This window comes from Wickerhamiella sorbophila (assembly GCF_002251995.1).
Source record: "Wickerhamiella sorbophila strain DS02 chromosome Unknown contig1, whole genome shotgun sequence".
NCBI classification, from domain to species: domain Eukaryota; kingdom Fungi; phylum Ascomycota; class Dipodascomycetes; order Dipodascales; family Trichomonascaceae; genus Wickerhamiella; species Wickerhamiella sorbophila.
The window spans coordinates 1,245,280-1,272,318 of record NW_020193984.1 but is presented as its reverse complement, the minus strand read 5'-3'; the positions used below and the strand labels follow the sequence as shown (position 1 = coordinate 1,272,318).

Sequence of the window (27,039 nt, the reverse complement as noted above, 5' to 3'; positions counted from 1 at the left end):
TTGGAGGCAGCAAAGTTAAAAAAAGTTCATAAATATTAAAGAAAAATTAGGTGGAATGAGAACGCGTGACGAGAAAATGTGGGGGGAATGTGGGGTGGGGGATCGGGCACTTGTTATGACGAGGATTCGGAAGACTTTGGATTTGGATCTAGTCTTTCGCTTTCTTCGAGAACGAGCCCATGGTCTACGATCTTTTGTTGTAACCGCGTCACTAGTTCACGTAATTTTTCGACTTCGTACTTTAGACACAAATTGTCGGTGCTCATTGAGTCGAGCTTTGCTTCGAGCGTTTGCACTCTAATGGTCTGCCGAGCGCGAGAGCGACGGGCAGCCGCGGCATTTTTTGCTCGTTTTGATGTGATATTGCCTTCACAAACTCCCTCACCGGTCATGACCTGACTGTCGACGCTGGAGGTCCGAGCGGTATCGGCGAGCGGGGTAGTCCCTGAGACAGCCGGCGAAGTGCTGTGCAGCCCACGGACATCAAGGCCCTGGCCGAAGGTATCCATAGAAGGTTTGGGTAAGAACCTTGCAAAACGGTCAGGCTGAGTGGGCCTCGACCCAAGTTCTAGCTCTGGAGGAACGTCGAAAGCGGGGTCGACCGATAAACGCATGCCAGTAAGCCAGGGCTGGTTCATGCTACCTTGCGGCGAGTACTCGTCTTCATCTAGATCAGGCACATCGTCACTCGCTTCCTGTTTAACAATTTCTCCCATTCCAATTTGAACGGTAGGCTGATAGAAGCCGCTTGCGGCCATCCTTTTTTCTTGTAGGGCATCCTCATTAACGTTCACAGACCACAATCCCATGGCCGAAGCCGGACCTGGTCCGTAAAAGGAGTTTGTGGAGATCACCATATATAATCAAGTGCGACGAAAAAAGGCACAGTTGAGGGGGCTATCTCTGCATAATATACTTGGGTGATTCATCGAGCTGTGTTAGGGTTTGCCCTCGTAAGCCTCCTCCACAGATTAAGCCGCATGACAAGGCCGCGGACGGGCGAGACGATAAATCAGGACCAAACTGAAGGATAAAGTAAGCAAAATATCGGGGTATCTTCAGGACGATTGGTCCAGGCTTTTTGTGGCGAAGTGGCCTGACGCTCGGGATATCTTGTTGACCGTTGAGAATGCTGAACGGCTCTTCTGCAGGTGTGTCATCAAAAAACCACCAGTATCCTGCTTCAGCCTGATAAATAGATAAGTTACATGCAGAATTATTTGTGGCTGCTATGCTAGAGATATTCATCAATGAGTCGCCTAAGAGGATCGGAGTCGCTCAATGCTGTGACAATATCCATTAATGGCACACGGGACGAAATGCGTCGCAGCCCGTACTCTTCTCTGTACCCCTCAGTTCCTCTTGCGTTTGACGCACCTCCACCTCCTCGCGATTTGCGCACTCGCTCCGTAGTCCCTAACCCTTTTTTGTGGCACATCCCAGTGACCGTGGCGAGCCCGCTTGCTTCGAGGGCGGCTAGGACCTGGAGAAACTCGGGGAATTGCAAGGACGCGAATGTTTTGTTGTGCTCGCATTCCGCACTATAGTTCGCGTACACCTGGTTGACGGTCAAATTCGCCTGTTGACCAGCGATACGTCGCTCAGACATAACCACCACCAGTAGCACTGCTTTTTGCTGTAGATTCAAATCTTTCGCGCGTTCTGCAGGCCGCACTCCGCCAAACCCCTCCACGCACACTTTGGCAACATGCTGGACGGTGACTTTGGGGGCCAGGTGTACGTCAAACTCAGAGAACGACCCCCCGCGTTTCAACTCTTCTTCCTCTACAAGCTCGATGCATCTCCGACAAATATCGAAAGCACGTCGCAAATCACCAGAGTTTGCGGCCGTTTTGGCGGCGCAGATCCGGATTGCCGCCGGATGCATTAGCGGTATATCTGCGTCACCGGGGCGTAGCGTCTGCAACCGCGACTTGATGATCTCTTGGATATCGTCGGCAGAATAAGGTGCAAAGGGAACGACCTGAGGGGTCAGTTTGTGAGCTTGCAAACGGGGTAGAAACCTGTCAGTCAGGTCAATGGCATTTGCAATACCAACCACAATAAACGAGGACCCGACCTGGCACGCCCATTCGAATAATTTAAACAGAACCTCTTGGTCTGTGGTCATTAAGTGGTCAAGTTCGTCGAGAACAAGAACATAGTTTTTGTTGTTTTTACCAAAAAACAGGTGGTTGAGTTCGGTAATGGCTCGCTCCTTGCTCGGGTTACTTCTCCGCTCAAAAAGCCCAAACTCCTTGCCAATCAGCCCAAATACTTGATCTGGCTTGTCTAGCACCATGCAATTAATCGATGCACACTCGGCATCCAGCTCAGCTAGGATTTCTGTGACTAAAGCGGTCTTTCCTGTCCCTGGCAGTCCCGACAGGTACAAAGCACCGCCAGTATGATTTTTCAGACGGGGTGCGAGAAAAGCACTAATCTTTTCTCGCTCACTAGAACGCCCAATAACCTGGCGTGTTTGAGATCCTCGCTGAAACAGCGCCTTGCCTACTAAAAACGCGCTAGGTGTGCTTGGAGGAGTGAACAGCTCCATTTCACTGGCTTTTCGTTTGCGTGGAGTTGCCGGCGATGTCGAGTCAACAACTTCCTTTACAGGCTCAAAATTAGGTCCATCTGTCGAAGGCGTCAATGCCCGAACAGGGTCTCGTCGTCGTACTTTTCTCACGGGTGTAGGCATCGAGATGAAAACCAATTTACCCGCAGACGCGCTTACTATACGCTTTCACCAGCCACCGCTGAGGGTAACCCCTGGACATGTCCAAAAGTTGTGCACCCATAATTTCAAAGATCTGGCGTATACTACGGTATATAGAATCGGATCTTCAATATATACTCAACATTGATCAGAGCAAGTCGCCGGATGGATGGGTACTGCGTGCTTACGGATCATGCGTATGGGGTTATGCATATTGCCCTTAAATTAAAGTCGGAGTCTGCAGACCATCTCAACAACAACAAAAAACATGAAAGCAGTTGGAATTAAAGGTGGCAAAGGCCCTGCCGAAGGCATGTTCATTGAGGAGGTGCCTAAACCCGAGGTCAAAAATGGACAGGCCCTGATTAAGGTCTATAGCTTTGGAATAAATCGTATGGATCTTATCCAGCGATCCTCGAATTATCCTCTTCCCGAGGGCGCATCCCCGATTCTTGGTGTGGAATTCAGCGGTGTTATTGAGGAGCTTGGCCAGGGCGCAGAAAGTGCTCCGAATGGCACAAGCACCCCCGGATTCGCGGTCGGCGACAAGGTGTGCGGCTTGGTCCCGGGTGGAGCATACGCAGAATACGTTTTGTGCGATTATCGCACTCTGATGAAGATGCCATACGGGCTGAGCTTCAATGAGGCAGCAGCTATTCCCGAAAACTGGTTTACTGCCTATCAGGTTGTCAAGCTGGTCGGCAGCTTCCAAAAGCGTGATAAAGTGCTCATCCACGGCGGCGCCTCGGGCATCGGAGTTGCAGTGATCCAGCTCGCCCAATTGTTAGGCTGCCGGCGTGTTTTCGCAACGGTCGGCTCCGATAGCAAAAAGCAATTCATCAAAGATAAACTCGTGTTGCACGCTGCCCTAGGCGATGAGGTTGTCCCGATCAACTATCGCACTGAAGACTGGGAAGAGGTGATCAAAAAGTACGACCCCAAGGGCATCCAGCTTGCAATTGACACAGTTGGCGGTGACTACATCCCCAAGGAAATGGAAGTACTAGGCGTAGATGGGCGCCTGGTTATTATGGGGCTGATGAGTGGTAAATTATCTGGCAGCATTTCAACGCAACAAATTCTCTACAAACGTCTTCGAATCGAAGGAACTACCCTGCGAGCCCGGTCGCCGCAGTACCAGCAAGTGCTGCGTGATTTTGTGAGCGAGACGATTTTGCCGCGGGTTGCTCAAGGCAAGCTTCGCGCAATCGTAGACAAGGTGTTCCCTCTCGAGGAGGTGGCATCTGCCCACAAGTACATGGAGGCAAACTCCAACACCGGCAAAATTATCGTCACAGTAGTGGACATCCCATTCGACGAGGCCGCATCTGGCTAAGCACCTTTAAATCCTAATTAGTCTCAAACTTGCTACTCAAACCTGTCTCTGGTTTTGTGGGGTTTTATTCATCATCCTCCGTTTGGGATGAAGGTTGACCCACTCAACACGAATTAAGCCTTACGTCATTAAAGATCCTACAATGGACGGGGAGGCGTCCTATAATGAATTTTCAATGCCGGAGTACGGCATAGAGACAGACTATGACCTCATGCGCTATTTGAAGGTTGATCCCGAGGAGAATGCCTTGGCTTCTGAGGAGGAGTACGAGCTTTCAGAGACGGGCTCTGTGCAGAGTAATATAAGCACCCGAGCCAGTCCTTCTCCCTACAGCATGGCAAACGAGTACCAGCACCGCGAGTATCTTCCATCAGATTATGTTGATATGGGCAATCCTCTGCGGTTTTTGCCCGACACCATGGCGGGGCGGTTTCAAGCGCACCTGGACTCGTGCAACTCTGAAACCTCCCCTCACCTGGCCATGCCGCAAGCGGCTGATATTCCGCGGGAGTTATCAGCCCATGTTGCAAACGAGATTGCCGAGCCTATTGAGCCACCCTCAAATTCGCATTACAAGCCACTGGAAGCCGGGCTCGAGGAGAACTTCCACCGCGCTCAGCACCTTCTGCAGGAGACACCCTTTGGGCGAGTGAAAGAGATTGACAATGCCTCAGCAATAACCAAAAGCTTCAGCGAAGAGTATGAGCACATTGTCAACTCAGGATCTGGCCCACACCCCTACAAATACCACCTCCACCTGGGTGAGCTTCCGGACAGATCGCGCGTGGAGACTCAGATTAAATGCAACCTGTTTTTGACACCATACCCTGAAGAAAACCTTCTCCATTTACCAGCTGATACCATTGCCCGCCCAAGATTCCAACTACGCGATGATTTCAGACCACACCCCCAAATTTTGGACTTAGAAGTTGATGTCGTTGTTCCAGAAAAGCCCCTCGAACCGGTTCTTATGTGCCCCAAATGTATTTCCCGTGAAAAGAAACGCGCCTTCCGTAAAAAGACGCTTGATGAAAATGAAGAGCATCATTGGAATGAGAATAGAGCTCGCAGAATCGTCATTTTCAACTGCCGCGAACTGCTGGTTCTGCCTTTACCCAAACGAGTCAAGCTGCCCAGCGGCGAAATTGTCGAGGGCCGTGAAATTGAGCTGCCATTACGTCTCGCATGCTACTGTCGTCACCATATCGCCAAAGACGGATACAAGCTCGTGTTCACAATCCGTGACTACAAGGGCAACATCGTAGCTCGAACCGTGTCAGATACTATTTTCATTACGGATAATCACAAGGAGCCTCGAGTAAGCGGTTCATCGGGAGTCTCTCGTCAATCAAGTGTGCCGGTGCCAAATGTTCCCGAAAGCCCAGGCGGAGGCATGTACTCCATGGACTCGGGCAGTGAATACTCCACATCCAACTCCACCACACACTCTTCCTCGGCATCAGCTGTATCCAGAACTCGCAGGTCCAGCGCATACCACCCTTACTCTCGAAGTAGCCGTATGACTTCGCATCGCTCGAATAGTATGTCAAGTGGCGGTGGGAGTCCAAGCGTGCCTCCTTCACCGGGTCCTACTGGGACTGCGCCATTGGTGCAGAATAACAACGCGATTATGGTAGCTTCTATTCAAAGAGCCATTCCCAATCAGGGCAGTGTGCGTGGTGGACTCGAAATTACTCTTTTGGGCCAGGGCTTCCACCCAGGCCTCGTTGCTATGTTTGGTGAGCTTCCGGCAGTTTCGACCCAATGCTGGTCCGATTCGACAATAATCGCACATCTTCCGCCCTCAAGTGTCGCTGGACCCGTTCCCGTTTCTTTCCAAGGCCAGCAGCCAACTCCACAATCCGCAGTGTTCACCTACGTCAACGATACTGGATCTAAGCTCGTCGAGCTAGCCCTCCAGGTAGTTGGGTTCAAAGTTAATGGAAATGTGGATGGCGTTTCAGACCTGCAAAGTCAATTGTCCACATATAACCCTTCGGATGGTAACAGTGGGAACAACAGCGCGGTAGATTTGAATAATCAACATGGGGGAGGCCCGGTAGACAATCTTGCCAAGACACTGCTCAAAGATATCCAGGAAGGAGAGCAGTTCATTTTGAAGTGCCTCAAGTACATCCAGATTGTTTCCGGTAAAATTGTCAACCTCAATATGCGAAACTCCGAGGGTCAAACAATGATGCATCTGGCTTCAATCATGGGCTACGTGGATGTTGTAATTGCTTTGATGGCTCAGGGTGCAAATGTAGATTTGCAAGATGTGAGCGGTATGACCCCTCTTCATTTTGCTGCAATGCACGGAAATCGGGCAATCACCCGACATTTGTTGGCTGCTCATGCCGATCCTTTCCACCGCAACTTTGCTGGACAGACCATTGTGGACTCGGCAGACTGCTCAGTTTCAGACTTGCTCCCGAAAAATCAGCGCACTTGGTACATGCAAACGAATTCTCGCAATTCGTCCTCTTCAACGTTGGCTTCCCTTCTTGCAAGAGAAGATTTGTTACCGTTCTTTGACGAAAAAAATGCTCACCAACTGCCCACCCCCGAGTCGTTGCTTGGTCTGAGTGTAAGTGATGAGTCCGCAGATGACGATGACGACTTCTTGGCTAGCGTTCGTCGTCTTCGTGAACGACAAGAATCTCAACCTCCTATGAGTACTCGCAAGCGCCGCACTTTGATGAAAGATTTGCAGGGCATGTTTATCAAGGCATTGACACGCAAAACAACACGCATTGAGGACTTTGAGATTTACCGCAAACTCCCAGAGCAGATGGTTTTGCATGTCGACTCTTTGAGCAGTTCCGCAACTGAGGTCCTGGGACACACCGAGTCAGAGACCGATAACTGGATTCCTGGTGCTTCCGATGTCACAACTCGGTTAGTGGATGAGTACCTCGATGAACAGAACCGTGGTACTCCATTCGAGCCTCCTCGATATTCTGACATTTATCCACAAGCCAATGAAAAGTATCGGTCGCTGATCATTGACTACGACCAGTACGAAGAGTGTCTTATTAGTGATGGCGAGGTGGAAAGTGATATTGAGCAGGCCAATGCTCCTACAGAAGCTGAATTGATCGAGTCCTGGGCCAACAACCCTATGAAAACTACAAGCAACGACCATATGCTTTTTACATTTTGGATTCCTATTGCGTTGATCGCTCTAGCGACCGTGGTCATTCGTGCCTGGTTCCCTGCAGGCCCTTTGATGCTCAGCAATTTGAGTGGCCGCTCTTCGCACTTGAAATCGACTTTACGCTTTGCGTAGCGGCTATTTTGTCTTGAAATATTTAAATTTAAATAAAGACTAATTCCTCGCGGTACACCTTGAATGAATGATATGCCTATAAAATGTATGAAAGTGCAATACCCCCTGTAGCAGCGCACGCAGAGAACAAAAAGAATACCTTTTCGCCCATTAGCTCTCGCCAAGAAGGGAAGAATGCACCGATAACGAAGGTCGCTAGCCAGTTAGACATTGTTGCCACACTTTGAGCAGCACCAACAGCCTCCGATGGAACCAGTTCGCCAACCACCATGAAGGGAACTGGACCAAGACCTAAAGCGAAGAACGACACATCAGTCACTATCGCAAAAAAGGCAGGTGTGGCATTATCGTTGTCCAAGGCGATCCCCAACCAAACTGAAGCTAACGCCATACCAAGGCAGCTAAAAATAATGAGCTTTTTGGGCCCTGTTCGCTTGATGAAAGTGGCTGCAACGAGAGTTAAAGATGCGTTGGTAAGTTGGATGGCCACATTGCCGATAGCTGCTTGTCTGCTGGAAGACGATCGCTCCAGGATCTTGACGCCATAAAATACAATCGCATTGATACCAGAAAATTGCTGCAAGGTAAAGATACCAACGACAGTGAGGAGGACTTTGATATATTCTGGTGACGTGATGAAAGTCGGTATCGAAACAAAATGCGACCCGTCATTGTTCGAGACCTCGTCCAGAGTCACACCCAAATGATCAGCAATTTGCTGGGCTTCGCGGAATTTGTTATTTTTCGTGAGCCAAAGAGGGCTCTCGTGAATGTTGTAGGTCATAATAATCTGAACTGCAGCAACAAAAACACCCAAAAACAGCACTGCTCTCCACGACGCATTTTCAGATATGTACCCTGCAGTCAGAGTAGCTGAAATACCACAATTGACTGCAAACTGATTCATGATACCATAGGGACGTCTTTTTTCGACAGAAGTGAACTCGGCAACGAACATGGGTCCAATGACAATCGCCAATCCAGCGAAAATACCAACAACAAACCGTCCGAGCGTCAAGAGGAACATCCCACCAGCAATCCACATAAATAACGAACCAAGAAGGAACCCGAAACCAATGAACTTGAACGAAGTTTTGCGGCCAAATCTGTTGGCAATTGGACCAGCCACAGCGGAGCCCAAGCAGCCGCCAACCGCATATATGGAAGATGCCAAAGCATAGTGGTCCCCAATCCCTGGCAGACAATGATCTGGAAACTTGGCGCAATCCATGAATGGAACCAACGTGTTTAACTCGGCCATGTGCAAACCGAATTGCAGCATGCCCAGCGACACCACCAAAAAGTGCGCTAGCTGAGGCTCCATGGCGTAGAGAGGGTTGGTAAGCGCCCAAATGTCTGAAGAAAAAGTCAGTCGGCCGACTGCAGAGATTCGGGCCGCTAATCGGCTTCATATGGTGCCTGAGGAGCGGTTAATTTTAGGGGTGCTCATGGCAGGTGGCTATGGACTGATGCATGGGTTAATTAGAGGAGCCAAGCGGTCTAGTTTGGCGTATCTGGCCGAGAACGCTCACCGGTTACCGAGAACGCGGGGGACATGGTATTTCTTCCACAAACGAAAAAATTATGTGGTCATGAAGCAAGGAATGAATCTGGGCGCCAAGGTTGGTTTCAAGTTCGCCTCGGTGACTGGACTTTTCCTTTATTCAGAAGCATACATTGACGAGCTTCGAGGGAAAATTGATTTATTAGGCACCGTAGGTGCTTCCACAATTACTGGTCTTGCAGTAGTAGCAGTAAACAGGCTCCCTCTCCGGCAGGCCGCCAGATCAATCCTTGGGTTCATGCTGTTCGGAGGAGTGGTTGGCGGCATACAGGATCTGATCCGAGCAGGACGGAATTTCAAGGACGCAGAACCCCCATCAGAAAACTAAATTAACAAGCCCTACATAGCTTACTCTTCCAACTCCTCGAGCTCTGGCATAGGATAGAATGTCAGGCAGGCCACGCCGGTCATTTCGTCTAGTTGTTCACCACTCGCATGGAAACTGCTGAATACAAGAACATCTTTTCCAGCAGTCTTGACGCTTTCTGCCATTTCAACATACTGTTTTCGCTCCACCGGATCAACCGAGCGGAACAGTGAATCTGTGATCATTAAGGTTTGAACCCCGCCTCGCTCGATAGCCGCTTGGACATGTGTGGGTCCGTACCAAGCTGTTCCATTGTCATCATTAAGAGCTTTGAAGAATTTGTCCATAGCAGCTGTCTCCTTTCCGTATCGGGTATCTTGCAATTGTTGTTGGATTTTAGGATCGGCCAGCGCCTCCTGGAGAGCATGTAAATGGCCCGACGAAGCGTGCACACGCAAAAATTTAGACTTTGACTTTATTGTTTTCTGATCGTTAGCCAAAACAGCTGCGTGAACAATATGGTTGTAGAGATCGGTGCCCAAGTTGCCTGGGGCTGCTAGAAGAAACACTTTGACCTTATCCAGGTCGATATTTCGATTGATTCCCTCAGATACCGAAGTAAGGAACTTCTCCATAGCCTTGTCATGTGCCGAGTTATCGCCTCTTCGCTTCCGGGGAATGCTTTTCTCCACTTTTAGTCGGACAACGGTCATAGCGTCTGTGACCAAGCAAATATACGCCAAACCAGGCTGCAAAACAACTGCGCCGATTTCGCTTCGATTTGCCACACTTGTTGCTTCTTCCAATGTCTCTAGAGCAAATGCATCCCACTCGTCCTTGTAAAGGGTAAAATTGCGTTCAAGCTCAAGCTGAATAGTGTGGTAAGTACCAGCACTAACTTCAGGGTGGTCATCTACAACCGGACCATTCAGACGTAGAGTACTTCCCTCGGGATCGAAATCAATCTTTTCAATGCGAACTTTTAGTTTTATCAGCTTCCGGACGCTGGGACCGTTAGGGGTACCATCTTTGCCCTTGGGCACGATTTTACGCATGGTCTTCGTCTCAACCTCGTCGTGAACCTGAACAAGATTGTATATGTACCACATATCCTCAGAGTCCATTGGACAAAGAGTGATCGTGCCACTCTGATCTTTTTCCAGAGACCGACGAATGAGTTTCATTGTGTAGTAAGCCGGCAGACAAATTACTATTTAACTAACGTTAGCACCGACCAGAGTAGAGCATTTGAGAGCCTCGCCCTTTTTGTTGATAAGTTTACGATCAGGCTCGCCCTCCTTTTTGAAGATCACCTCGAGATTTTCGTTAGTCGAGAAGCTGGGCTGGATGGTTTCGAAGATCTTCTTCTTGGGGTTGAGCTGGGCCTCGGGCTCCTCATCGTAGGTCTCGAAGAACAGCTTGTCGCCAGGCTTGGAATCAGCGGGGGGGTTAACAAACTCGACCACACCGTCTTCCTTGTTGCTGGCGCACAAAACCATACCATTGGAAGAGATACCGCGCATCTTGACCGGCTTGAGATTAGCAACAACAACAATATAACGCTGCTGCATATCTTCAATAGGCACATAGCTAACCAAGCCACTGCAGATGGTACGAGGCTCGTCCTCACCGACGTCGATAGTCGAAACATACAGAGAGTCGGCGTCGGGGTGCTTGACAGCTTTTTGAATGAAACCCACCCGCAGATCGATCATACCCGGAGTAACTGGACGAGCAGCCACGGGATCCTTCTTGGCCTTGGCCTTTTCTTTCTTCTCCTTCTTTGCCTTTTTGGCGTCCTCAGCGCTCTTGGCGTCCTCGGGCTTGGCTTCCTTGGTCTCCTCCTTGATCTTGACCTCCTTTTTAGATTCCTTGGGCTTTGCGTCCTTTGCGTCCTTGGTCTCCTTCTTCTTGATCTCACGAGGAGCCGCGAGATCAAGCTCAAATGCAATCTTATCGTCAACTTTCAATCTGTTCTGAACAAGGTCTGCCCAACGAACAACATGGCGGTGGGTTACAGCATCTTCGTTGGAGAACTTGCGCACAAAACGCTCGGCACGGCCAAAAACAACCGAGTCAATCTCAGTCGGCTTCTGGGTGTTCAACATGTACGTACTTTGGCGCAACACATCGTTCATCTCGGGGAGCGACTCGGGCAAGCGAGACGACAGAGTCAAGGATTGGTGAATCAGAGCCTGCTGAGACGCCGTGAAAGATTCGAACTTGATCTCCTTCAGGATATCGTCGTTGCTAGGCTGGATTTTGAGAACCTTAGAAAACAGCTCGGTCAATGCTGTGACGTCCGACATTGTTGAGTACACTCTGGTATAACGGAAGATTCTACTGCTTATCATAAGGGTGACCCAGCCCTCGGACGTGGGCCGGGTAACACTCCTCCGGCTCGCTCTTGTGTTAGTAAACGCTTGCGTTGAAACCTGGACGGTTCCTCGTGCATGTTCTGCATTGACAGGCTTATAGGGTGCTCACCCAACTTTTCTGTCATTTTGTTTTCATACAGCTCCGGCTCTTGTAGTGTAAATACCCGATAATGAATAATCCCGCTCTTTACCTTTCAAACTCCCCCACCAAGCCCGAAATCCGGTGATTAATCATTCATCGATCGCCCTGCCCCAGGTTTTTTTGCAGTTCGACCCCACAATAACTTCGAGCGGTTTGAGGTAGCGAGAGTACGCGCAAATATTATTCAGTCGCATCACATTGACGCCAACACGACGATTAGTGACTTTGGAATTATAGATATTTCCCTATGTCTGTTTACCAACCATCGACCGCTCCGAGTGCGTCAAGCCACTTTGCTTCTCAGGAGTCCGGCTCGGCTTCCGAAACGAAAACTACACAGGAGCCTAAAAAACCCGCCGCGGGCGACAAGAATTCAGTTATTAGCGAGCGCACAGGTAAACCGAAACGCCGAAAAGCGGTGCGAGCGTGTATTCACTGTCAAAGAACTCACTTGACTTGCGACAATAACCGGCCTTGCGAAAGATGTGTACAAAGGGGTTTTGCAGATACTTGTCGCGACGGTGTACGAAAAAAGGCTAAATACCTGGGCGGGGACTTTATTCCGAATAGCGTGCCCGATGCCTCGGCAAGACGCCCGGCCCGCAAATATGATATCTCACATACGCCCTCAGTATCTCAGCCAGTGCCCCAATTACAGGCTCCGAGTTCTCTCTCAGCCATGTCTGCTGCTGTTCCTGTGCCTCCACAGGTCCAGGCTGAGCTGAATGGCGTGCCGTACTACGATCAGTACGCAGGTCCCACCTCGGGTGCCCCGCCTCACAGGTTTGTTGGTCCTCACCAGTTTCAGAGTCAGACTACAGACCTGGAGTACAGTGTGCTGGGTAATATCCTGCAAGTGGATCAATCGGAGTCGTCACCCTCGTTCAGCGACGACTCCGGGGTACATCACCGGACACCGTCGCTCCCAAGCTACCAGCCAAGAATCAACAATTACAATCTAAACCAGCAATCCCTGAGTGATATTTTATTTCAACATGAGCAGCAAACCTCGACGCCATTTGACGACTGGATCGACTACCGCCCACCTCCGATTTCTTTAACGATTCACGAAAAGGTTGCGCCCGACCCTGATCCCGCAACCTCCTCTCTTGAGGAACCATATCTACAGCCTCAGCAGTCTGTGCCCAACCGACGATTAAGTGGTCTGTTACGCACAAAATCGTCAACCACGGTAATGACAATGGCTCGGGGACAGCAACGAACCCCAGCCGAGATCTACCAATCTGTCACGCGACCGTTTCCGTATACCCCTGGTTTCCATGCGCTTATTCGGTACTTGAAAAGCAGGTTTTCAAGAGCCGATCTCATGGAGATTGTGAGATCAATGGCCAGCTATCGTCCTTCGTTTATCGCCATCACAAACTCACTGACTGAAGACGATCTGGTGTTTATGGAGAAATATTTCCAGCGAACACTACTCGAATACGAAAAATACTTTGTCTATTCTGGCACGCCAACGATCGTGTGGCGGCGAACAGGCCAGATTGCTGCTGTGGGCCACGAGTTTTGCGTTCTATCGGGCTGGCCCATGGAAACGCTGCTCAACTCGGGCCAAGGGACCGGTCGGTTCATTGTAGAAGTTATGGACAACCAGTCTGTGGTGGACTATTTTCGCATGTTCAGCGATATCTCCTTCAACGACTCTACAGGTTCCATTATGTCCACCTGTACATTAGTCTCACCTCAGGGTCAGCCAGTGAAAACCTCATGCGTATTGACATTGAGAAAGGACTTGTTTGGCATTCCAATGATGATGATTGGAAACTTCCTGCCAATTCTGGGATGAAAACTCCTATTTCTTTATTATATTTTATATCTTTTACCCACCTAACTGTAGCATCGACGCTTTATAGATTTATAAAATAGTTGGTATATTCTACTGAGACAGAATCGTCTTTACGAATTCAGTGTAGTTGACATTCCCGTCGCGCGAAACGTTGACGCCCTTGAGCAGTTCATCGACTTCGCCATCCGTGAGTTTCTCGCCAAGAGAAGTCAAAATGTACCGCAGCTCGCCGACGGCAATCTCGCCGGTGCCTTCCTTATCGAATACCTGGAATCCGCGAACATAGTCCTCAGCCTGGCCCAGGGACTTGAAGCCATCAGGGCGATTGACAACTTTGACAAACGTGTCGTAATCGTAGGTTTCGCCAGAAAGACCCGACTCAAGATCGCGGATCTCCGCAAGTGTGGGGTTCTGGCCGACAGCACGAAGCATGTCTCCCAGCGATTCTTGGGGAATCTGGCCGTTTCCTTTCTTGTCAAAAAGCGCGAACGCGTCCTTTAGTGTTTTGGTGTCTGCAGACATTTGTGTATTTGTAAACATTAGCTTCGCTGACCAAAACATCTAAAGAGACGCACTCAAGGGGGGGGTACATAGATCTATGATAAGTTATAAGCTAAAGTCGTGTTTTCCGCCGGATTTTTGGACAACTTTTATATCTTTTAGTTCCATATGTCTGTCCACTGCTTTGCACATGTCGTAGACGGTATTTAGGGTCATGGAGGCCCCAACCAGTGCCTCCATTTCGACTCCAGTTTTACCCGTACATTCGACCGTACATTCTACTCGCACGGCATTGGACTCCATAAACAAGTTATTTTGTATCTTGGTGATAGGCAGGGGGTGGCAAAGAGGGATGAGGCTGCTTGTTTGTTTGGCGGCCATGATTCCAGCGATGCGGGCCACACTCAGGACGTCTCCCTTTTTGAGCGAGTTACTTTTGATCAGCTTGGGGACTTCGTGGTTGGCGAACAGAATCCGACCAACTGCTGTAGCCCGGCGTTTAGTCTCGGCCTTCCCCGCAACATCCACCATATGAGCATTACCCGTTTCGTCTACATGGGTTAATCTAGAATACAGTCGTCTAGAAATGCCGTTTGACCGACTGCAGTCAGTATAGTTAAATAGGTCTAGGACGTTTGGTCAACTTACCCGCCGATCAGGATCATAGGTCTGTTCTTCATTGTCTTTAGCAGATCCATGTCAGCATGGGCGCCCTTTTTACGGCCAACGGCTAGGCCAATTAGTTCGAGCATTTCGGCTTCCGTAGCACCTGATCTCAGCATATCCCGTAACGACACCTCCTCGTTGCCAAATAGACATACTTTCATATTTCCATCTGCAGTGATGCGCAGCCGGTTGCATGTTGAGCAGAAATTAGACGTCATAGACGTGATGAACCCCACCGAGCCCATGTGTCCTGCAACAGAGAAGTTTTTGGCGGTGTCGCCTGGTCGATGAGTGATGGGACTGATATGGTACTTTCGGGTAATGATATCGAGCATCTCAAAGTAGCTAACCATTTTCTTGTTGGACCACTTGTTGCCCTCAAACGGCATGTACTCGATGAATCGCACTTGTATAGGTTTATTTTTGGTCATTTCCACAAAGTCCAGAATCTCGTCATCGTTTTGGCCTCTCATTACCACCGTATTCACTTTGACCTTGGGCACTCCGACTTCGATCGCCTTGTCAATGGCATCAAGAACTCGTTGCAGCCCCCGGCGTCGAGTAAAGAAGTTGAACTTGGCTTCGACAAGTGTATCAAGCGATATATTAACCGCAGTCAGTCCTGCGTCTTTCAAAAAGGGCAATTTGCGGGGTAGAGCTATGCCGTTCGACGTGATCGCTAATTCCTTGAGGCCCTCAATGCTGCCAATTTCCTCAAAAAGTGGAAGAAAATCTTTTCTGACCGTGGGTTCACCGCCAGTTAATCGGATTTTGTCCACTCCTTGGGATACAAAGAGTTTTGACAGCTGGACGATTTCTTGGCTGGAAAGAAGTTTGTCGTCGGCTTGAAGCGGCACACCGTTCTCAGGCATACAGTACAAGCATCTGAGATTACATCTCTCGGTCAACGAAATACGCAGATAGTTATGGGTGCGATTAAACGTGTCCGTCAATACCCGTTTGGCCATGCGATAAGATAAGAGGGGAAGTGATGATAAAGACAGAAAGTGAGGGGAAAAGGTTGAAAGAGGCGACTTTACGAAAACTTCATTTAAATCAATCTATTTGCGCACATTTGCTTCTAAACTGTATTTTTCGCCACCTACCCCATATCTGGGTCAAGCATGTCTCACCAGCGGATCTCCCCGGATTACTACGGTGAGACATGGCGAGGGAGCTCCAGGTTGAAAAAAAATCACTGCCTGATCTGCCGCCATGTGCGCTCATAACCATAGAGGATAAGATTGTGATCGGTACCTATAGGCTTAATGAAGAAACAAAAGTGCGTGATGGGTCGCTGGACGTGTATTCCGCGGATCTGGATCTGTTGTCTTCTCTGCCTACCGAGAGTGCTATTCTCGATGTAAGATATCACGACGGTAAGATCTATACTGCCCAGAGCACTGGATCGATTCAGATTTGGAGGCTCGTCGATAGCAAAGCAGTGCTTGAACGCTCGATCCTGGTTGAAGATGGCGTTCTTGTTTTGCAGATCATGCCTGTTGCGGGGTTCGTAGCGGCTACTTTGTCGACAGGTGAAGTGGCATATATTGATACTGAAAAAGGAGAGGTCGTGTGGAAATCTCCCACTCATTCATTGGAGGCTTGGACATGTGATTTTGACGAATCACACACTCAATTGTACAGTGGAGGAGACGACGCGGTGTTTGCAATGCATGATGTACGAATGGGTCAAGTCATGTGGAAAATGAGACACCATGACGCCGGAGTGACGTCCATATCAATCATACCTGATGCTCCGGAGGTGATCTGGACAGGCGGCTATGACGATAAGCTGAGGGTAGTTGACGGCAGGTCAAGAAGAGAGCAAGGCAATATTGATCTCGGGGGTGGCGTCTGGCGACTGATTCCCAGTCAACCAAATGGACCTATAATTGCATGCTGTATGTACGGCGGGCTTCGAGTGCTTGAACCCAAGGCCGGGTTCGAGCTTCCTGTGGTCATAGGAACGCTAACGAACCACGAGAGTATGGTCTATGGAGCCGCGTGGTCGAACGATTTCAAATATGGCTACAGCTGTAGTTTCTACGACCGCCTGGTCCAGAAATGGACTCCGCCTAGTTAATTTATGTACAGTATAATCAACGGACTTCCTTGACCTGCATAGTGTCCAGGGGCCTATATCCTTTGGCTTCAAGCTCAGCAATCTTTTGCTGGCGCGTGTGATCAGCAACTCGTTTCTGCTTGAAGTACTCGATCCACGTCTCGATGCAGGAGTTCTCATACTTTTCGAGTTGTGCGGGACAGGCCTTGCGGGCCTTTTTGTCGTCCTTGATTGCGTCTACGATTTCGTTGCTGTCGAGGCAGGCGAAAAACTCATCCCGGGCTTCCCAGCACTTTCTGCGTTCCTTGGTGTGGACAACCACTGGCTCCGAAGGCGATTTGGAGAACCAACCCATTTGTCAGATGTGAAGTTGAGAACAAGGCTCTATAGGTATATACACTAAAGCTATGAACCGATTTCAGCGATCCAATTTCTCAGATTCTGCTCGAGATTGTCAAGATTTTTGGGGGTAAAGTAAGAAACGGGGTTGCCACCACGCAGAGCAACAACCGTCGGGATGCGGTTGACGGCGTAGCGGCGAAGGATATCCTGGACGTCGGGCTCATCAGACTCAATGTCGACACAGCTCACGGGGAAAGGAGTCTCGTCGTTGACAATTGACTTCAAAGCATCGGATACTTGCAGGGACAGCGGGTCTGTGTAAATACAAAAGTTGGCCAGTAAGGGGTTAGGCAAAGACGTCAATGGCTCGAAATCGTTCTGGCGTCTGACCGAAACATAAATTCTGTTTGTTCCAGTCGAAAATGGGCGGGCAAAGTACCCTAATGCCAAAGTTCCCACCGATCCGCCTACAAGTGCCCAGGTTCTTGGTGTCATGAAGGTTAGTTGAAACCTTGCCCCACGAGGCACAGGTGCCGTTGGATCAATTGATAATCTCAGCTTGGTTGACGCCCTGATCTGAGCTGCCATTGGCGACTTTTGCTGTGCTGAAGCACGCTCCCGGGGTGCTCAGCCGACTAGACGCAGTATTCGACCGAGGCTGTGCAAAATGTATCATAGTTTCAGCCTCGGAAAGTTTTTTTAAGTTAATATTAAATTGGGTGGTACAACAGGCCTGCAGGCTTGGCTATAAAGCAGTAAAGCAATCCCCACGGCAAGCATATGAAAAATACACACAACCGTCGGTTTTCACTAGATTCACTCACCATTGAAGACGTAATTGACTGGAGCCTGGACTCCTCGTCCCCCTGCTCGTCGAACGACGGCTGCCCTACCGTCAACGGTCATTCTAAGCGGCTGTCGTTAGTAATGGACTTGATGAGAAATCCGGACCTAGCACTTTCCCCGGCTTACATGCAACAATCCATGGCAGATCCGGCGACCCCTGGTGGCACTAATGGAGACAATATGCTGAGCTCTATGAGTATGGTGTCACCGCCGTTCACTCCCAGTGAAAGTACTGTTAACCTAGCGGCAGAGGTCCAGCATGACCCGGAGTTTGTCCTTTCGGAGCCCCGACTATCTGTGAGCGAGGTCCAGCGGGTGCAGAGCCAGCTTGAGGAGCTTCCTAGAGTTGTGTGCGAAAGCCGTGCTCGTATTCCTACGACGTCCGGTACGGAAATGTTTCTGCACGTTTATTCGAATAATGTCGACAATAAAGAGCACCTAGCAATTGTCTATGGCGAAGACATCCACTCAAAATCCTTATTCGAGGCTCGTCCTGGCGAGACTGAACAGGACCGCATGACTCGCGGCGCCTATACAGGACGACTATACCCCGGTCGGACTAGCAGCGTCGAACCCAAGCAACCATTGCCAGCAAAGTCCGGTGAGACACTGGTGCGCATCCACTCTGAATGCTACACTGGCGAAACCGCATGGAGCGCTCGCTGTGACTGTGGCGAGCAACTCGATGAAGCTGCAAGACTCATGGCTCTTGAGGGCCGTGGCTGTATTGTGTACCTGCGTCAAGAGGGCCGAGGCATTGGACTAGGCGAGAAATTGAAGGCGTACAACCTGCAAGATCTTGGCGCCGACACTGTCCAGGCCAACTTAATGCTGCGACACCCAGCAGATGCTCGTTCTTTTGCCATGGCCACTGCCATTCTCGTCGATCTGGGCCTTGTGAATATCCGACTCTTAACCAACAACCCAGACAAAATCGCCGCCGTAGAGGGCAAAAACAACGAAGTGCATGTGACCCAGAGAGTGCCCATGGTTCCGCTCTCATGGCAAAAGAAAGGAGGCTTTTCAAGTAAAGAAGTCGACAAGTATCTGGAAACCAAGGTCAACCGCATGGGTCATTTGCTGGATCTGGGTGATCGCATGTGAAAACTTAATTCCATTTATATTCTCGGTGTTTAGGAGGAATCCCAGAGCTGTACAGTCTTTCATTTATTACTTTAAGTAGACGAGTTTAATTTTGCCTGCTGGTTTATGCTAACTCTCCTGGCAGGTAGTGCAATCGGTCACGAGACCGCCTGGTGTATCCGAGTGCCCAAGGCTGCGTGAGGGATCAATCACGTTGCGCACTAGTTGCTTGAGTTCTTTCGAATCCGGGAACCCGTTTTGCTTCTTTCGGTCCCACAGCTCTTTTGATTCCCCGCTCTCGAGCTCTATAGTTACTCTAAACACTCCACTGGCCGCTGGGATTAGTGCCACCTCCCCCAGGTCATGGCCAAACGTTGACAAGAGCTCCTGCAAGTACCATGCTGCCCGTAAATTCCATTTGCACGCCGTACAAAACTCAATGGCCACCCGAGGATAAACTGGCATGTCCGTGGGTAAGGGCGCTGCGTCATTAGAAACCAGCTTGAGACGGTAGCACCTTTATCCTCACACCCCGTTAAGCACATTCTGGTAGTTGTTGAAACGCACTGTTGATCATCCACTGGATCCAATATGTCGTTTGTGGATAATTTCTGGTCGCCTGGGTACGCCAATGGCCTCGATGTGCTCTTCACCAAGCTACGGCAGGGCGTTGTTGAAAACAGCGAAATCCTCGCGCTGGCGGCCACTCGAGCCGAGATAGAAGAAACATACGGCCAACGCTTGGCAGACATACCTACAAACCATGCACCCAAAAAGAACGGGTTTGCCAAAGACGATGGTGCCACTTTGAGAACGGCCTTCGGTGGGATCGTTGCTGAAATGGGCCGCGAAGGTAAGTTCCATCTCCAAGTCGCCAATAATATTCGCACAATGGTTGTAGTTCCTTTCTCCAAGTGGTCCGAAGAACATGCCAGCCGCGTCGAGTACTCTCAGACACTCCTAAAACGCAAGGTCAAGGAGTACGAACGGGAGCTCGCGGAGGTTCACAAAAGTCAAAAGCGCTATTTCAACAAGTGCAGGTTGCTCGAGGATCTAAAGGATGAAACAGCGGGCCCCGAACCGGCCCCCGACACCTCAATTATAAGCACAACCAGTGAAAATAGATCACCTTCTCCAGAAGCGTCTCAATCACCGAATATGCCGGGCACTGCCAACACTAGTGTAACAGAAGCCGGCTCAGAGCAGTCGGAGGAGGTGTTGACCTCTGAAGAGTTGGTTCTCAACAATAGAGTTTACAACTCGGAGCAGGCGCAGCAATTGATTGCTCGCATGCTCAATGAAATCCCCCGCAGCAATGTCAAAGTCTCCATCTTGGGAACCTATGAAAATGTTGCAACTGGTGCAAATATCACGGAATGGATTCAAGAAAATGTTGAAGGCTCCAAATCAACCAGCACCTCTGAGCGGATTGGTCAAGAACTGATTGACGCCGGGTTTTTGCGCCTAGTTGGTCAAGTGGGCTCGAAATTTGCCAATTCATCTGTTATGCAGTACCAATGGCGGCCTCGCTCGTTTGAGTTTGCTGGTCTTGGCCACGTATCCAGTGCCCTTGATTCTTTCAGTGCTGCTACTGAATCTTGGTCTGAAACGGTTTCCGGATACCTCAGGCGCTCTGGAAACAAAGAAGAGGATTATGAGAGTATTGAGAAACTAGCTCGTGAAGTTAGAGAACTGGATCAAAAATACCGTAAAAATGTTGCCATCCTCGACAATGCTCGCTGCGAGGTTGAGGAACTAATTGTTGGCCATTTGCACTTCATGGAAAGGTGTGAACTGGATCGGTTGAAGGCTGTCAAAGCGGTGATGCTGGACTTTTTAGCCGCCCTGTCAAACTCAGTCCCGGCCCTTCAGGCCACTGTCGACAAAGCACTGGTGTACCAGGAGTCGGCTAATCCGGCCAGTGATTTGCGATACATTGTTGAAAGCTATCGTACGGGCTCGTTTCTTCCTCCAGTCACGGTTTATGATAATTACTATTCTTCAGCAGACGGTACTATTTTCGGTATGGACCTTGAGCTGCGTTGCCGCGGTGATCGCAAGCATGTTCCGTACCTGGTTTCAACCGTTTTGTCTCATTTGGACCTTATTTACCCCAAACTCGAGAATGACGATGTGCGGGTTGGCTTGTGGCAGGTCTCTGTACCCCTCAAAACCAGCCACGAGCTCCGCCGAGAAATCAACACATCGAACCAGTTCGATCGCTCAATTCTTACCGCCTATGAGCCGCCAGTTGTTGCGAGTGTGTTGAAAATGTATTTGCTAGAGCTGCCTGATAGCCTCATTCCCTCGCGATACTACGAAGTGCTCAAGGCTATCTATGCGCAGTCCCGCAGCGATAGTCCGGAGGCTCGTCGCACTGCCGTGCAAAAGACTCTGGGCCAATTGCGGGTTAACAATATTGCAACGCTTGATGCGTTGACTGCTCACCTAAATCGACTCCTCACCATCGCCAAAGCCAAGGAAGAGGACATCGAAAGGATTGCTAAAGAAGTTGGACGCTGCATACTGCGACCCAAATCCGAGTCGCCCCTGACATTCAGCGACTCATTCTCCACCCAACTTGTTCGAGACCTTCTTGTTGATCGAGACCGTCTGTTCAAAGAACTCAAACAGCTGGCCGTCCAGCAGCCCTCCCGCGAGGCTAGTTTTGTCCAACGACGGGACAGCGTTGAGGACCGGGTGGCTCAAATCACAACTCAACTACGACGTTCCAGCATTGAAAAAGACGATGGCATGAAGAGCCCGGAAACGCCTACCATGCCGCGATTCGACGCATTGCCCACGAACCCAGAGACCGAAGAACTCGAATCTGTGCAATTGTCTGAGAATTAGTTATATAATATCGATTAAATAAAGTTGAAAAATGCATCGCCAGCGATGCCTCAGTCCCATTCCAGGTCGGTGTCCTCTTCGGAGTCTGGAGTGGTTGATTTAGTAGCGGTAGCTTTGGGAAACAGCACTGTTGGCGTAGGACGCTCGTCCTCATCGGCAGCAAAGGGCCTAAACACCTTTTTCCCTCGAAATACGTACCACATGCCATTTGGAGGCATCTCCTTTTGCTTTTGGTCGGGAGCGACCGTTGTGTAGACTGCCGGATTCGAATCCTGACGCGTTGCTGGCGCCGCAAACAGCTTCGTAGCCGTGTGTTTTCTTCCCTGTCTGCCAGAACCCCTAACTGGTGTTGCGGGCGGGAACAGCACTCTTCTGCGCGGGGTTGTGCCGGGCGTCATGAGCAGGTGTTTGGTCTGGCGCGACGCGGCTTTGGGGCGGACTGGCGTCTGCATGTGCCGCTTGGTGGGATGCTCATGGTCCTCGAACGCTCCAAACCGCGGCGTCGCCGGCGTTTGTGGGAAACTTATCTCTCCCGGTGGTGTGGAGGGATGGTCCATATGGTGCCGGTTACAAAGGAGGATGGCTGGGTACGCGTGGAAAGTATATTACATAGAGAGCCGCATGAAATCGCCAGCCACTTTGGTCTCGTGATTTTTCTATTAGGGCGACTTTGACGATTGGCATTTCTACTTGTTAAGTTTAATGTGTTTTTTTATCTCCAAGCTCTACTAGTCCAAACTTACCCGTGGGCTCTATATAGGGCCTGTCGCCCAGGGTCCGTCTGCTGACAATGCGAACGCGTATCACATATTTGATAGATGATGCTGATGGGGAGAATCCAGTGGAAATCAAGGAGAATAACCTTGTGAAATTGTCTGGACTGCAGGGGGAAAAGCATATCCGGGTTGTGGTCCCTCATGCGCTTGACGGGTCCATTGTGTACGTTAGCTGGACGAGTGAAATACATCCGGACGGCGTTTTCGACCCTCCCGTGGAGAAGGGCCTACACGTTGATACTCTGCCGGATACCGAGTGGTCGAGTCTACTGCCCTGGCTGGCCCAGTGTGGGATCGATATTGACGAGTCGCAAATAGTTCAAGCTGCGAACTGGGATTCATACACCAGTCTCATCAAGCCCAGTTTCGCATGTCTGAAGCAATACGGGATACCAGATGGTGCGTATGCTTTAAAAATCACTTCAGGATATGCAAACGAATATTTAACCGGTGTGGAAGCAAACGATTTGGTTATCGAGGCGTGGTATTCTCGAGCTGACTGGTTCGAAACAATTGAGAAAACCGGCGACAAGACAGAAGTGGGGTTTTTATCGGTAGACAAAATGAGTACACCGGCAGACAAGACATTGTACGGGTTTGTTCACAACGTAGGTGTTGATGTAAACCGGATCATGTTCCATCAGGTTCCCTCTTTTCGTAGGGTGCCTGGTAAGGCAGTTGGTCGCTTTGATGACCCTCATGGCCTTCATCCTGTTTTCAAACTAGACTTGCATGTTGCAAAATACAACATCCCTTATGGCTGCAAATTGTTTGCCCAGCTGGACCTGCCCAAGTCACTGTTCATCGACAAGTATCAAATGGGTGACTTGCCTCGTGTTCAGCCGCCCTTGGAGAATTTGGGGGTCTGGGGCGAAACTGATCTAGAGAAGCCGGTCTGGCAGACATCCAAAGGGAGCACTGCTCTTTTCCGTCTACTTGGCAACGGTTACAATGAGACATACCAGATTCCCATCCACTCCCGCTATGAAGAGCCATCCCCTGCATTACATATTGACCACTTGATTGGTGATCCCCTGGTGTTCTGGGCGTGCCAAGATGATGATTTCCCTCAGCAGCACGTCCCAGGGCTGTCGTTCGAAAGTATTTTCCCTCAGGATACCGTTTACCACATATTGGAGTCGCAACCAGTACATTACAAGATCCCGGTGATTAGCCCTGAACACCGCGACTTTGTCTACAGTGCCACATCTCTAACCGTCATCGCTGGCACCTTTCTTATTATTTTTGCGATTTTGCAAAGGCTGTCTGCTCAGCACAAGCTAAAAAACGAATAGTTTATTGTTTAAATAAGGCGTCACAATTTTTCTGGCTCACCAAACTACCAATATCATTAGAAGCGTACTTTGACAGTTCAGTGGACAGCGCGGCCAGCTTGCCCCATTTTGTGTGCGACCTTGTTTCCAGATTGACTTTGCCTAGCTGGTTCAGTCGGTTGTTGACACTGGCAAGCCGACTAATCCCGTACTCTCTATCTTCTTTCAATTGCAACTCTGCCAGCAGAGACGTCCAATACCGGTTCCAGACCAGATCGAAAATTGGTTCGTCTAGAGAAGTGCCGAAATAGGAAACTTCTAAAGGATAGTACTTGTGAGCATGCGCACCGTACTTGCTGAGGGTCGCTTCACGATTGGCTCCCACAATTGGCCGGGTGGTACCCTCTGGAAATGTTCTAAAGGCCCCAATATCCACTTGGCCACTCGTAGTAGTGCGTACAGGGTCCACGACAATAGCCAGAAACGGATCTTGGTATGCTTGGTTTTGTTGCTGGGTTGTAACATCAATTCCCGACAACCAGCAGCCATATCCCGGATGTGAGTGGTACCAGCCCACAATATTATCGGAATTGCCAGTAGACTGCTGGCTTTCAATGTACTGGACCATATATTCGTATGCCTCACCCATGGCATTGACCCGGGTCTCAGTTGCTTCAACGGGCAACCCGTAGCAGTCCAGCACCACAAATGCGTTTTCAATAACGCTTCCGGTTAGAATACCCATGATCTCCTCGTGCTTGCCTTGTTTTGCGTGTGTGGCCATCTTTGCCAGAGCTAACGCAGATACGTGCACTTCTTGAAAGTACTCAATGTCTCTTTTCCACGGCTCAGTTCTCAGCACCTTGGAAAGCTCTTCACTGGGTCGGCTGTACAGCATGTCTCCACTACTATTCGAGTCTATTGACTGCGATCTGCCCTGACTAGATCGTCTCATGTTCGTATAGTAGTGACAAAGCGACGTGACATCACCGATTGAAGTAGGTTCCAAACCAGGATTGGGTTTATACTGTACAGCACACCTGAGAAAAGAAGGTTTAGTTTGAAAAATCAGTAAAGCATGAATGGACCTGCCTCACATCGTCAGGGTAGTACACCCCTGCGGCCTCCGTTGGAACACCGAGATACTCTGAAACTTGCACCGGTTCGTCGAGGGACAATCACCGAACAAAATTGGGGTCTTCATTCAGTACCAGGAATGCTTTCAGATTTTCAAAGATACACGTCGCACAGTTGGCTGCAGAGTACCCCACCGGTTACCATTGGGCCGGTCGACAGCAAATGGTCGATTATACGCAGCATCCCGTCATTTATTGCCATTGCAACAGGACTTGCCTCGGCACAATCTTTGGCCACTGTAGTTGGGCTGGTTCCAACTGCGTTTCTAGTCCCGGGGTGGGTGCTCTTGGCCTCGGGGCCAGCGGTGGCTTTGAACAAAAGACCAGGCGATACTGAAACATCTATCATGTCAACTATACTGTTCATGCTTGCAATCGCATCAATAACAGTTGCAACTGCTGTATTTCCCCCACCCTTAGTAGCTACGGTTGCTTTGGCAGGAACGGGCTCTCGACCTTATTGGCTAGTCTGGATTGCCGGTATTTGTGTTTGGCAAGCAGCAGAGAATATCGAGAAATGTGTGGGAATTCCTTTTCTTGCATATGCCTTCTGGTGGCTTAGTTCTCAAACTGCCTCAGCTATCAACCCCACAGTTTCTTGTGCTCTGGGCGGCTTGACGCTTGGCGGGGCTTTTCTAGTGTTTCGTCCGGCCTCTGCGGTTATTGTTTTGGCAGCTATTTGTGCTGCATCCTTAGCGGTGTTTATTGTGGTTCGAAAAGACGCCTACCCTTCAAGACTGAATCCTTTGCTGGCCAATGGTGTATCTTATTTATTGATGTCTGGAATTATTACGATGAGCCCTTTACTTTTGGTAGCTGCGCTACCCACTTTACTTTTCAAGCAAGAAAAGGCGGATTTAAAAGAAGAAGATGAGAAAAAACCGTCGGCGACATGGTCGGTTTTAGACTCGATTCTTGCCCATGCTGATACAAGAAACATCTTTTATTTCTTTTTACTGAACTTTATGTTTATGTTGATCCAGCTGTTTTATTCCATTCTCTCTCATTCGCTTGGATTACTGTCAGATAGTATCCACATGTTTTTCGACTGTCTTGCCTTGTTAGTTGGGCTTGTCGCTTCTATCTTGGCCAAGTCGCCCCCGTCCTCGAGATTCCCTTACGGCCTCGCTATGGTGGAAACAGTGTCTGGGTTTGCTAATGGCTGTCTGCTTTTAGCTATTTCGGTAGGCATTGTTTTCGAGTCATTCGGGCGGATTTCCAACCCTGTTGAGCTCGAAAAGCTAACGGAACTATTGATTGTCAGCGTTCTTGGATTGATTGTTAATCTATTCGGCTTGTTTTCTTTTAACCACGCTCATGCCCACGGACACTCTCACGGGCATTCCCACGGACACTCCCATGGACACGCTCATGAGCAATCGCATGCAAACGCTCACGGGCATTCTGAACACACCGAAGTAAAGCATGAAGCTAGTGCTTGTGACTCTGGCCACGAAAGTGACAATATGCATGGAATCTTTCTCCACGTTCTGGCCGATACCCTAGGCTCTGTTGGTGTTATTATTTCTACATTACTTACTCACTATTTTGGCTGGGCAGGATTCGATGCCATTGCCTCTCTCATCATTGCAATTCTCATCTTTCTCTCAGCACTGCCTCTCGTGAAAGCGTCGGCCCGTACTCTACTCCTAGAACTGGGCAGCTCGCAAGAATACGACATGCGCAGTGTTCTGAGTGATATATCTGTCCTTCCAGGAGTTGCATCATATACCGTTCCCAAATTCTGGTCTGATGGCAAGAACATTCGCGGATCTATTCACATTCAATACGCGCTGGGAGCAGAGTACAGTGATTTGCGCGCCAAAATCGTCGAGAGATTCAAGGAATCAGGAATCGAAAACATCGTCGTTCAAATGGAAATTTTCGGATCTAATTGCTGGTGCCAAAAAATATAGATTCTTAGCGTTAACCTATGAAACTTCTCTGTATCTTTA

At 49.5% G+C, this 27,039-nt stretch overlaps 22 protein-coding genes across 22 annotated transcripts; 9 read left to right on the top strand and 13 right to left on the bottom strand.

Moving 5' to 3' along the window:
* Positions 1-113: 113 nt before the first annotated feature.
* B9G98_00761 (hypothetical protein) lies at positions 114-857 on the bottom strand (the record flags this gene model as incomplete). The annotated part of the gene is made up of 1 exon (XM_024807319.1): positions 114-857. The coding sequence occupies one exon, from the start codon at positions 855-857 to the stop codon at positions 114-116; it is 744 nt and encodes a 247-aa protein (XP_024663087.1).
* A 377-nt stretch (positions 858-1,234) lies between these two features.
* On the bottom strand, positions 1,235-2,932 carry B9G98_00760 (Cell division control protein 18; the record flags this gene model as incomplete). The annotated part of the gene is made up of 2 exons (XM_024807318.1): positions 1,235-2,736; positions 2,908-2,932. The coding sequence occupies 2 exons, from the start codon at positions 2,930-2,932 to the stop codon at positions 1,235-1,237; spliced, it is 1,527 nt and encodes a 508-aa protein (XP_024663086.1).
* Positions 2,933-2,987: 55 nt separating this feature from the next.
* B9G98_00759 (Quinone oxidoreductase PIG3) lies at positions 2,988-4,055 on the top strand (the record flags this gene model as incomplete). Its single annotated transcript, XM_024807317.1, has 1 exon — positions 2,988-4,055. One exon carries the CDS (start codon positions 2,988-2,990, stop codon positions 4,053-4,055), a length of 1,068 nt encoding a protein of 355 aa, XP_024663085.1.
* A 142-nt stretch (positions 4,056-4,197) lies between these two features.
* Positions 4,198-7,344, top strand: B9G98_00758 (Protein SPT23; the record flags this gene model as incomplete). Its single annotated transcript, XM_024807316.1, has 1 exon — positions 4,198-7,344. One exon carries the CDS (start codon positions 4,198-4,200, stop codon positions 7,342-7,344), a length of 3,147 nt encoding a protein of 1,048 aa, XP_024663084.1.
* Positions 7,345-7,420: 76 nt separating this feature from the next.
* On the bottom strand, positions 7,421-8,668 carry B9G98_00757 (hypothetical protein; the record flags this gene model as incomplete). Its single annotated transcript, XM_024807315.1, has 1 exon — positions 7,421-8,668. One exon carries the CDS (start codon positions 8,666-8,668, stop codon positions 7,421-7,423), a length of 1,248 nt encoding a protein of 415 aa, XP_024663083.1.
* Positions 8,669-8,696: 28 nt separating this feature from the next.
* On the top strand, positions 8,697-9,236 carry B9G98_00756 (hypothetical protein; the record flags this gene model as incomplete). The annotated part of the gene is made up of 1 exon (XM_024807314.1): positions 8,697-9,236. One exon carries the CDS (start codon positions 8,697-8,699, stop codon positions 9,234-9,236), a length of 540 nt encoding a protein of 179 aa, XP_024663082.1.
* A 20-nt stretch (positions 9,237-9,256) lies between these two features.
* Positions 9,257-10,399, bottom strand: B9G98_00755 (Protein dom34; the record flags this gene model as incomplete). Its single annotated transcript, XM_024807313.1, has 1 exon — positions 9,257-10,399. One exon carries the CDS (start codon positions 10,397-10,399, stop codon positions 9,257-9,259), a length of 1,143 nt encoding a protein of 380 aa, XP_024663081.1.
* Positions 10,400-10,429: 30 nt separating this feature from the next.
* Positions 10,430-11,524, bottom strand: B9G98_00754 (tRNA-aminoacylation cofactor ARC1; the record flags this gene model as incomplete). The annotated part of the gene is made up of 1 exon (XM_024807312.1): positions 10,430-11,524. One exon carries the CDS (start codon positions 11,522-11,524, stop codon positions 10,430-10,432), a length of 1,095 nt encoding a protein of 364 aa, XP_024663080.1.
* A 237-nt stretch (positions 11,525-11,761) lies between these two features.
* Positions 11,762-13,542, top strand: B9G98_00753 (Transcription activator of gluconeogenesis ERT1; the record flags this gene model as incomplete). The annotated part of the gene is made up of 1 exon (XM_024807311.1): positions 11,762-13,542. The coding sequence occupies exon 1, from the start codon at positions 11,983-11,985 to the stop codon at positions 13,540-13,542; it is 1,560 nt and encodes a 519-aa protein (XP_024663079.1). The 5' UTR covers positions 11,762-11,982.
* Positions 13,543-13,632: 90 nt separating this feature from the next.
* On the bottom strand, positions 13,633-14,064 carry B9G98_00752 (Myosin regulatory light chain cdc4; the record flags this gene model as incomplete). The annotated part of the gene is made up of 1 exon (XM_024807310.1): positions 13,633-14,064. One exon carries the CDS (start codon positions 14,062-14,064, stop codon positions 13,633-13,635), a length of 432 nt encoding a protein of 143 aa, XP_024663078.1.
* Positions 14,065-14,148: 84 nt separating this feature from the next.
* B9G98_00751 (Cyclic pyranopterin monophosphate synthase accessory protein) lies at positions 14,149-14,574 on the bottom strand (the record flags this gene model as incomplete). The annotated part of the gene is made up of 1 exon (XM_024807309.1): positions 14,149-14,574. One exon carries the CDS (start codon positions 14,572-14,574, stop codon positions 14,149-14,151), a length of 426 nt encoding a protein of 141 aa, XP_024663077.1.
* A 113-nt stretch (positions 14,575-14,687) lies between these two features.
* B9G98_00750 (Cyclic pyranopterin monophosphate synthase, mitochondrial) lies at positions 14,688-15,677 on the bottom strand (the record flags this gene model as incomplete). Its single annotated transcript, XM_024807308.1, has 1 exon — positions 14,688-15,677. The coding sequence occupies one exon, from the start codon at positions 15,675-15,677 to the stop codon at positions 14,688-14,690; it is 990 nt and encodes a 329-aa protein (XP_024663076.1).
* Positions 15,678-15,874: 197 nt separating this feature from the next.
* Positions 15,875-16,795, top strand: B9G98_00749 (Diphthine methyltransferase; the record flags this gene model as incomplete). Its single annotated transcript, XM_024807307.1, has 1 exon — positions 15,875-16,795. The coding sequence occupies one exon, from the start codon at positions 15,875-15,877 to the stop codon at positions 16,793-16,795; it is 921 nt and encodes a 306-aa protein (XP_024663075.1).
* Positions 16,796-16,811: 16 nt separating this feature from the next.
* B9G98_00748 (Cytochrome c oxidase subunit 6B-like protein new16) lies at positions 16,812-17,129 on the bottom strand (the record flags this gene model as incomplete). The annotated part of the gene is made up of 1 exon (XM_024807306.1): positions 16,812-17,129. The coding sequence occupies one exon, from the start codon at positions 17,127-17,129 to the stop codon at positions 16,812-16,814; it is 318 nt and encodes a 105-aa protein (XP_024663074.1).
* A 50-nt stretch (positions 17,130-17,179) lies between these two features.
* Positions 17,180-17,704, bottom strand: B9G98_00747 (hypothetical protein; the record flags this gene model as incomplete). Its single annotated transcript, XM_024807305.1, has 1 exon — positions 17,180-17,704. The coding sequence occupies one exon, from the start codon at positions 17,702-17,704 to the stop codon at positions 17,180-17,182; it is 525 nt and encodes a 174-aa protein (XP_024663073.1).
* Positions 17,705-17,896: 192 nt separating this feature from the next.
* On the top strand, positions 17,897-19,066 carry B9G98_00746 (GTP cyclohydrolase-2; the record flags this gene model as incomplete). The annotated part of the gene is made up of 1 exon (XM_024807304.1): positions 17,897-19,066. One exon carries the CDS (start codon positions 17,897-17,899, stop codon positions 19,064-19,066), a length of 1,170 nt encoding a protein of 389 aa, XP_024663072.1.
* Positions 19,067-19,174: 108 nt separating this feature from the next.
* Positions 19,175-19,510, bottom strand: B9G98_00745 (hypothetical protein; the record flags this gene model as incomplete). The annotated part of the gene is made up of 1 exon (XM_024807303.1): positions 19,175-19,510. The coding sequence occupies one exon, from the start codon at positions 19,508-19,510 to the stop codon at positions 19,175-19,177; it is 336 nt and encodes a 111-aa protein (XP_024663071.1).
* A 126-nt stretch (positions 19,511-19,636) lies between these two features.
* B9G98_00744 (Rho-GTPase-activating protein 8) lies at positions 19,637-21,898 on the top strand (the record flags this gene model as incomplete). The annotated part of the gene is made up of 1 exon (XM_024807302.1): positions 19,637-21,898. The coding sequence occupies one exon, from the start codon at positions 19,637-19,639 to the stop codon at positions 21,896-21,898; it is 2,262 nt and encodes a 753-aa protein (XP_024663070.1).
* A 50-nt stretch (positions 21,899-21,948) lies between these two features.
* B9G98_00743 (hypothetical protein) lies at positions 21,949-22,455 on the bottom strand (the record flags this gene model as incomplete). The annotated part of the gene is made up of 1 exon (XM_024807301.1): positions 21,949-22,455. One exon carries the CDS (start codon positions 22,453-22,455, stop codon positions 21,949-21,951), a length of 507 nt encoding a protein of 168 aa, XP_024663069.1.
* Positions 22,456-22,688: 233 nt separating this feature from the next.
* B9G98_00742 (Protein PBN1) lies at positions 22,689-23,969 on the top strand (the record flags this gene model as incomplete). The annotated part of the gene is made up of 1 exon (XM_024807300.1): positions 22,689-23,969. One exon carries the CDS (start codon positions 22,689-22,691, stop codon positions 23,967-23,969), a length of 1,281 nt encoding a protein of 426 aa, XP_024663068.1.
* A 1-nt stretch (position 23,970) lies between these two features.
* B9G98_00741 (COP9 signalosome complex subunit 5) lies at positions 23,971-24,846 on the bottom strand (the record flags this gene model as incomplete). Its single annotated transcript, XM_024807299.1, has 1 exon — positions 23,971-24,846. One exon carries the CDS (start codon positions 24,844-24,846, stop codon positions 23,971-23,973), a length of 876 nt encoding a protein of 291 aa, XP_024663067.1.
* A 180-nt stretch (positions 24,847-25,026) lies between these two features.
* On the top strand, positions 25,027-27,000 carry B9G98_00740 (putative zinc transporter cis4; the record flags this gene model as incomplete). Its single annotated transcript, XM_024807298.1, has 1 exon — positions 25,027-27,000. The coding sequence occupies one exon, from the start codon at positions 25,027-25,029 to the stop codon at positions 26,998-27,000; it is 1,974 nt and encodes a 657-aa protein (XP_024663066.1).
* Positions 27,001-27,039: the final 39 nt, after the last annotated feature.